This window comes from Crocodylus porosus, unplaced genomic scaffold, assembly GCF_001723895.1.
Source record: "Crocodylus porosus isolate Cpor-Errol unplaced genomic scaffold, CroPor_comp1, whole genome shotgun sequence".
NCBI classification, from domain to species: domain Eukaryota; kingdom Metazoa; phylum Chordata; order Crocodylia; family Crocodylidae; genus Crocodylus; species Crocodylus porosus.
In genome coordinates this window covers 102,686,646-102,694,557 of record NW_017728906.1, presented here as the reverse complement: position 1 = coordinate 102,694,557, position 7,912 = coordinate 102,686,646, and the positions used below count along the sequence as shown (strand labels likewise).

Here is a 7,912-nt window from a genome sequence, read left to right as displayed (position 1 = left end):
TCTCCTCTACACCCTCTGGGACGCACAGTCTCTCTCTCTCTCTCTCTCTCTCTCTCTCTCTCTCTCTCTCTCTCTCACACACACACACACACACACACACACACACACACACACACACACACACACAGAGCCCCAGCATCTCCGGACACGCACACACTCTCTCACACAACACCCCCGCCCCCCGCACGCCTGCTCCGCCGGGCTCCCACAGCTCTGGCATGTCGGGCTCACTGCAGACAGCCCGGCAGGCCAGGAGAGCTGGGCTTTGGGTTGGGGGTGGGGAGCAAGAAGCGATCGTGGAAAGCAAGAAAACCCTTGCGGGGTATCAAATTAGAGAGAGAGAGTGTGTGCGTCCGAGAGGCTGCCTGTGCCAGGGATGGAGGTGTCGCCTCTGCATCCCCCTCTCCTTCCCGTTTGCCTTGGCCAGCTTGGCACGGACACCCAAGTGACCCGGGGCTACACACACACGCATACACGCTGCAAAAAAGGCCACTTGTCATTCCTCACAGAGATGTTATGCTGCGTTCATGTACACACACACTGCCCCGAGCCCCTACATTTCCATCCCTTATGTAACGCGCTGCAAGTTTCCCCGCCGGAGCCAGCGGGAGCAGCCGCCCCGCGGCGCCGAGAGGCAGAGGGGGCGACGGGGTGCTCCCCGGGAAGCCTCTGCTGCTACTTGCCAGGGCCACTTTGGCTTAGTTTCCCGTCGCACGCAAGCCCCTCCAACAAACCAGTGCCACAAGGCAGGGTCGGGGGCGGAGGGGGGTTGTTTTCCCTTGTGCCAGGTCCTCAGAAAGTGCCGGGCAGGTCCTGCGCGGCGAGAGGGGGGAGAGCCCGGACACTGCCTCACACCCCCCGCACCTGCATGGCGGAGAGGCCGCCTCGCCACCTCTCCTTCCCCTTCCTAAGGGCAACACAATAAAAGTTTCCTCCTCTCTGCAAACCGCATCGAGGAACTGGGAGATCGCAGATCGCATCCCCCCTCCCCCCTAACACACACACACACTCTCTCTCTCACACACACACACACACACACACACACACACACACACACAGAGTGACTGAAGCCGATTCAAACTGCTCCTTGATTATTCATACACGTACGCACATGCATGTCCGAGCCGGCCTCCTCCTCTTCCCCTTTCCCCCCCTCGACAGGATTGCAGAGCTCTACCTCGCTGAGCAACAGACAAGACTATCGGGAAAGGGAAAAAAACAATGCGATGCCATGCCTTGCTTACCAGTTGGGTTCTTGTTTTTCTTGAGACTCTTGCCACAAAGACACTGCAGCATATGCGATCCTTTGCTGAAAATGTTCCAAAGAAACCACATTGATTTGGGCGAAAAGCAATCCAGCAGCTTATACACCCTGAGAAAAAAGAGATCCTTGTGGTTGCATAATAAGAAATTGAGATCAGTTCTTCTGAAGAGGGACACCAGTTTTACCATAGAAAAAAATGATTATATTCCGATCTTCTCCCAGTTTGTTTGGGTTTGGGGGGGGAGGGGGGTTGTTCTTCACGTGGTGTATTTCTTTGAGACTTCTCAGTGGATGCTTTTTTAAGCCAGGATGAATGGTTATCCCCCCTAGATCAACATTGGATTATTACCAAAAGCGTGAAAAAATCCTGGGTTTTTTTTCAGCATGAAGCCAAACGGAAAGTAAGGGAAAGAAATCCCAGCTGAAGCCGAAAACTAAGCAGAGACAACAGTAAAACACGAAAGATCCCCAAAGAGAAAACCATAGCCTGTTACTTGATCGCTAGGAGGATGGGTGGATCTGCAGAACAAAAGCCAAGGCAGGATTCATCCTACTGAAAGACTGCCATTGTGCAGCCCCTTAGGAGAGAAAACACACGACCAACACGACCACCCTGATCAAGTCTGATTGATGAAGAGAGATACTTCCCTTTCAGAGTGGTGATTTTCCCATCAAATCCCAGTGATCTCTGTAATCTTATTGCACCTGCAGTTCTCAATCACCCTGCAAGATTACAGTACGTGGGGAGAGAGGTAGAGCTCTTCCCTTCTTCTCACTCTCGCTGCTTCCAACACCGGTGTGCATTAGGAAAATATTCCCCCCTGGATTTCGCTCCTGAGCCTTGGATGTGAGTTACAGGCATTAGATGGAGTAGGAGGAGTTGAAATTTGCATTGAAAGACTGGCTTTCCATGACGTAGCCACGTGCTTCCAGGCCTGTCACCAGTGAGATGCTTCAGCCAGCCCAGGGAAGGCAGTGTCACTGCAGTCTCTGCCTACCCTCCTCCCCTTCCCCCTTCTCACCTAGTCTGTCTGGGCTGCTTTCCCCTTGCTGCAGCTTAACATACTGGTCACACTCTGCCACTTTTATACTTGGGGTGAAATGTAACCCATCTGCTTGCCAGACAGGGGGAAAAAAAAACAAGCCTGGCACCCCATCCAGGGAATTGTGGGGGAAGGGGTTCAATAAGATGGGAGCTAGATAATGCAAGCAAGGGTATTTATTTCTAAGGGGAAGGAATTTGGGTGTGGGGGGAGAAGAAACTCTGCTAGGGGTCCAACAGAGGCAAAGGACTGGGGGAGGAAAGGGAAGGAGGCACTTCAACCAAACAGTCCCAGCTATGTGGCAGTTAGAACACAAAATATTTAGCATAAGGTATTTGCTGGAAGAAGAGAACTTTTAACCCAGGAAACAGCAATGCCCTATTCAGAAAGGGGGTGCAAGGGAAGGGAGAGAGAGGGGATTACCACCCTGTCCTGCCTGCCTTCTGCTTAACCTAGGAACAGAAGAGAAAAAGGAAGCCCACTCCTTAACCAGTGGACCTCACTGAAGTAGAGTTCTCGTTTTATTTTCTCCTCCTCACCTGGCTGCAATGTCCTTCATGATGCCCCACTGGGACATGGGATGCTCCTGAGGATGTAAACTCAAGGTAGACCACTTCTCCTGGCCCACCAACTACTTCACTACTTGTACTACTTGTGCAGACTACAAGCCAATGAAAAAATCCCTAAGGCTGAGCACGACTAGGAGGTCATGCTCAGCCTTAGGGATTTTTTCATTGGCTTGTTTGCCTGTCCAACATCTGGGGTGGGGGGGGTGTTCCCTGGATCCTTCACTTCCCCCTTTAGTCACAACTGACTCTTCCCCAAACAAAGTGAGAGCAAGCCTTACTTGTGTCCCTTATGCTTAAACCTCACATTGCATTAATATAACTGAATTTCAGACTTCATAAATAAATACAGAAATCAAGTGCTCCTGCAAAGCAAGAATGTCTCCATTTTCATTTCATTTCTTATGGTTTTATACAAGTATTTGGACCTGGTTTTCTATAAACTCCAAAAGACAATCAGCAATTCCAGGGCTGGGACTGCCTTTTTGTTATCTGTTTGTACAGCACCCAACAAAATAGAGTCCTGTTCCAAAACTGGGGCTCCTAGGCATTAGAAATAAATAAGGTATTTTTTTAACAAGATAGCAGCAGACCTGGTACCTGAAACACTCACTTTTCAGCAATGTAGCTGCAACCTGCCATCCACAATACTTCCCAGTATGCACCACCCAAATGCGAGCCCTCCCCTCCTTCAGTATACAGAGTAGTCTGAAGGAAGTCTGAAACTCTGGCCCTGGCTCTGAACAGCAATCTTGTAAGCAGGGCATTTGTACCTGTGCAGCAAGAGTGGCTATTGCCTCAGGGTAAAGGCCGCTTTCCTGACGTCTTGCTATCTGCAGCACTAGATTGTGTCAGAGCACTAGGTCGAAGGAGATGTGAAAAAAAAAATAAGTGCAGCAGAAGGCAAGCTAGAAGGCCAGTGGCAGAGAAAAGAATGTAAATGGAGGACTGTAGAAAAAATGTGTCTCATGGGAGTGGGGCTGAGAACAGGTTTCTCCTCCCTATTCCTTCCCTAACAAACCCAACCAGTATTCACATAAAAATAACATTCATTCAATTAAAAAGCCTTGATGGGTTCTTTCATTCTGGTCCCTCACCCACTGCCTCCAAATGCTTGTGATAGGACCTTTATGTGTTTGTCAATATTTAGAATAACATTACAATAGATATGTGGCCAAATAGTTGACTAAAGTTCTGGAGACCATTAGATCCCCAACCAGTACAGGGTTTCATTTTACTCTGGTAAGATTTTGGACCTATTAACCAAACATTTATTAGTTGTGAGGCATTATATTATTATCCCCATTTTACAGACATGGGAAGTGAGGCACAGTGATCACTTAAGGCCAGCATTTTCAGAACTGAATGTATAAGTTAGGTGCCTATATTCATATATCTGGTATAGGCAGCCAAGGTCTGGGCAACTAAATTTGAAAAAGCTGACTGATGCAATTTAACAAAGTTCACCGAGCATGTCCATGTCAGTCCCTTGTTCAGTTCCTCACACTTTGCTGCCTGTCTTGCTAATCAATTGTCCTTCCTCATGTCCAGAGGTCACATCAACTGCTCAGCAAAGGATCTGGCTCAGTCACAGGCAGCTGGCAAGGAATTCCTGGCAGCACTCATACCATCAGTGGTAGCTCAGATGGCACTGCCCTCTTGCCCCCCATAAATATGAAATTAATCTGGAGTTTTCCCAAAAACATTGAGGATCTAAATATTTCTTCCTTTCCTTTTTTGAGTGCACAGGCCAGCACTATATGGTTTGAGCATTCTATAATCTGCATGGAAAAATCACTGACAAGCTTTCAATCCAAGTGATCGGTTTGTATCTATTACACTTTCAGTGCAATCTTCCTAAAGACTAGTTCTTAACTTTTCTTCTTTTAATGAAAGGAACAATTCTTCTTTACATCTCCTGATATTATGTATTACAAGAGGTGGGCCCTAAGAACTACAAAGGACTGCTCCAGCAAGAACAAAGCAGCTGTCTTCTGTGATCAGATTTGTAAATTGAAGGGATAGGAAATTGGTGGAAGACATATCTTTGGTAGGAAGAGAAGACAAACATATGTTCAGTCACTCAATGGCACAGGTGACCTCAGGTCTCTGATAGTTTCCTCTAGTTGTTCAGAAAGCATGACTCTGAGGAAAATTGAAAGAATTAGGTCTGTTTAGCCTAAAGAAGGAAAGACAGAGGCATAACTGGTCTTTAAAGATGTATAAGGTTGCTGCAAAGAGGGAAGTAATGAGCTGTTTTCCATGCCCTTTTGGGGGTAGGGAAAAAAGGGTTTAAATTGCAGCAAAGATGATGTTGGTGAGAGCTAAAAAAACAAACAATTTTTCTAAATCTAAGGCTAGTTAAAGGCTGGAGGAGACTAGCTAGGGAGATTGTGGAATCTCCATTATTGGAACCCTTTAAGAGCAAGTTGGACACACTTTTCTCAGGAATGGTTAGACACAGATGACCTCCCAGCTTTATTCTCTGCAGGGACATCAACACATGCATTAATGTGCCATAATTACAGCTCAGTAAGTTTAGTATCTGTAATAACAGGTACCAACATAATGTGCCATAATTGGTACTACTGCAAGGTAGCACTGGTGCAGGTCTTTTAGGTGAGACTAATGTGCAGTAGAGTAATTCTATTGCGTATTAGTGCATTAGCATGGCTTTTACTGTGATGCACTTATGCACAGTACAATTAGTCCACTACTTTTCTGGCATCTTATGTATATGTGCCCTCTGATTCTATGATCTATAAACTGAATGCTAAAGCAAGAGGGACCTGTGCGGAGATACCTACCTCCTTAGCCAGGCAGTTTGGAAGGATGGCACTTTATAGATTAACTTATCTAGAGGTGCCACTCTGCCCTGCCTTCTACCTAATTTTGGACTAACACAGTGAAGTATCTCTGTCCTCTCAACAAAAGAAAGAATTAGAACTTACCTAGTGACTTTCCATGCTCAGGCCTGAAGTCAGTTAAGAAGAAATCTGTCTTTCTCATATGACATATGCAAAATAAAACAATTAAACCCAAACATATTCTTTATATGATCTTCAAACTTTCCTTTTAAACACTTTACTTTATAAATGGCCTATCATTTATACTGATTTACATGTAAGCATTTTATCACAGTAGGGAAATTCATGTGTAAAAATATATTACACCTTTTAACCAGTAGGATATGCAATTTAAATTAAATCAAAACAGAGTTGGGCAAAGATAAATGAGGTACCCCATCTCTCTGGGGGCACAGATATCTACTTAAAGCCCTAACATTTTAGTTAGATGAGGAAAGTTCTTCCAGGTGAGGAGAACAGAGAAGTGAGAAAACAGACCAAAGTTTACCCCAGTAGAATTTGGGTGGGAAGGTCACATTCTTATTTTGGAACCATCAGTGAGGGAATCCCATTTCTCAGGCAGTAGGAAAGAGTTCCTCTTGCTTCCATGGATCCCATGCCCAGTATAGGAGAGGGACAACACAGAAAAGTTTGCCCAGGAAACCCTCTCTCCAAGTCTAATGATGCAAAGGACAAAGCTCCATCAGCTCTATCTTGTAGACAAGGAATAAGAAAAAGACCCCATCTAGGAATTTTGTAGACAGAGGGAGCAGAAGAAATTTTGCAGATGGAGGAAGCACCTTTTTGGGAGATGGTGCCAAAACAATGCAAGACATTTCATATACAAGTTAAAAGACAAAGTTCAGAGGGGTCCAAGGGAATGCGTGGAAGGCCCAGAGTTAGTTACAAGGTGCTGAGGCATCTGGGTGCAGGTGTGCGCATGAATGAAGGTCTGCAATCTCCCACCTCCTTTCTCCACTCTGCTTCTGAACTTCTTAACTAGTGAACAGGGAAGCAGAAAAGACAGCTGGTTGCCTATTCAGTGAGTACCTTAGCACCCCTGATACCTGGCAGGAGCAACTGCAAGAGGAATCTGACAGTATTCCTACAGTCCAGTCCAATTTTACAAGAATTCAGTTGGGCTGAAACAAGGTGCGTGTGTAGGGTCATGTCTACATGAGATATTTATTACAGAGCTAATTAGCTCCACAATAAATGTCTCAACATATGTCCCTATTAGGGCAAAGGAACTAATAGACTCCTCAGCCCAAGTAAATACAATACTACCATGCTACAGAGTTTTTTCACATGCACATAGACACTAACCCAACTGGCTGGGGCAAAAGGCTGCTTCAGGGCAGTGGATACCAAGTGCTGAAGCACCATTATGTTCTAGCCAACCCCTCTGCAGTACATTGAGCCTGGATAGAGCAGCCCCCGGCTGGCAGACTGACCCCCAGGGCACCCTGCCACCCAAGGCTGCTCCAACTCAGATCAATGTGCTGTGGCCCTGGAGCATGTATAAATAGCACATGTGGGAGCTTCCTGGGAACAATAAACTTCAGACCAATACGCTCCAGAGTTTATTGCTGCACATTAATGGCACTTGTAGATGCACCCTATGATGCTGTAAAAGTGAATGTTTCATAAGGAGGTATAAACATTAACTCTGATCTGATAGCTTGTCTTTTGACTGAAACCAGATAGGTTAGAGAAAAACACCAGGATTCCATGTATTAGTAGTAGTAGTTATCTTCTACAATGCAGGATCTTAGAAAGGGAGAAAGGACCCCTTCTATCTAATATCTAATGTGGTCTAATTTAAACAAGTGCATCAACATATATGTATATTGTTGTGTTGTGGCTGTGATGGTGATGGGTGATGTAAAGTCACAGACCAAAGAGACCATTCCTGGAATAACATACCCCTAAGAGGTTTTTCTTTTTTAAAAAAAAATCCTGAAACCAGACCAGACTGGGGCAATATTGTCCTGTGCATGTGACAACAGTGACCTCATTTGTATAGGTATAACATGTACAGAGATATTCAGATGCACTAGTATGTTCTAAAAGCCCTGTATCTCTTTCATGTGTCCTCTGAAGTGTCAGGGAGACTCCAATCCAATATGCTTTTGGGTGGAGAAAAAAAATTCCATTTTTTAAGTTAGGGAAAGTGAAGTTCAAGTGAATTAA

The 7,912-nt window shown here is 45.5% G+C and overlaps 1 protein-coding gene across 1 annotated transcript in view; it reads right to left on the bottom strand.

Annotated features, from left to right (window-relative positions):
- Nucleotides 1-1,498, bottom strand: part of FGF14 (fibroblast growth factor 14) — a 691,909-nt gene extending 690,411 nt beyond the window's left edge. Inside the window, exon 1 of the mRNA XM_019529697.1 lies at nt 1,245-1,498. Coding sequence (XP_019385242.1) covers nt 1,245-1,452 — 208 coding nt within the window. The 5' untranslated portion in view covers nt 1,453-1,498. The remainder of the gene's footprint in view (nt 1-1,244) is intronic.
- Between the last annotated feature and the right edge of the window lie 6,414 nt (nt 1,499-7,912).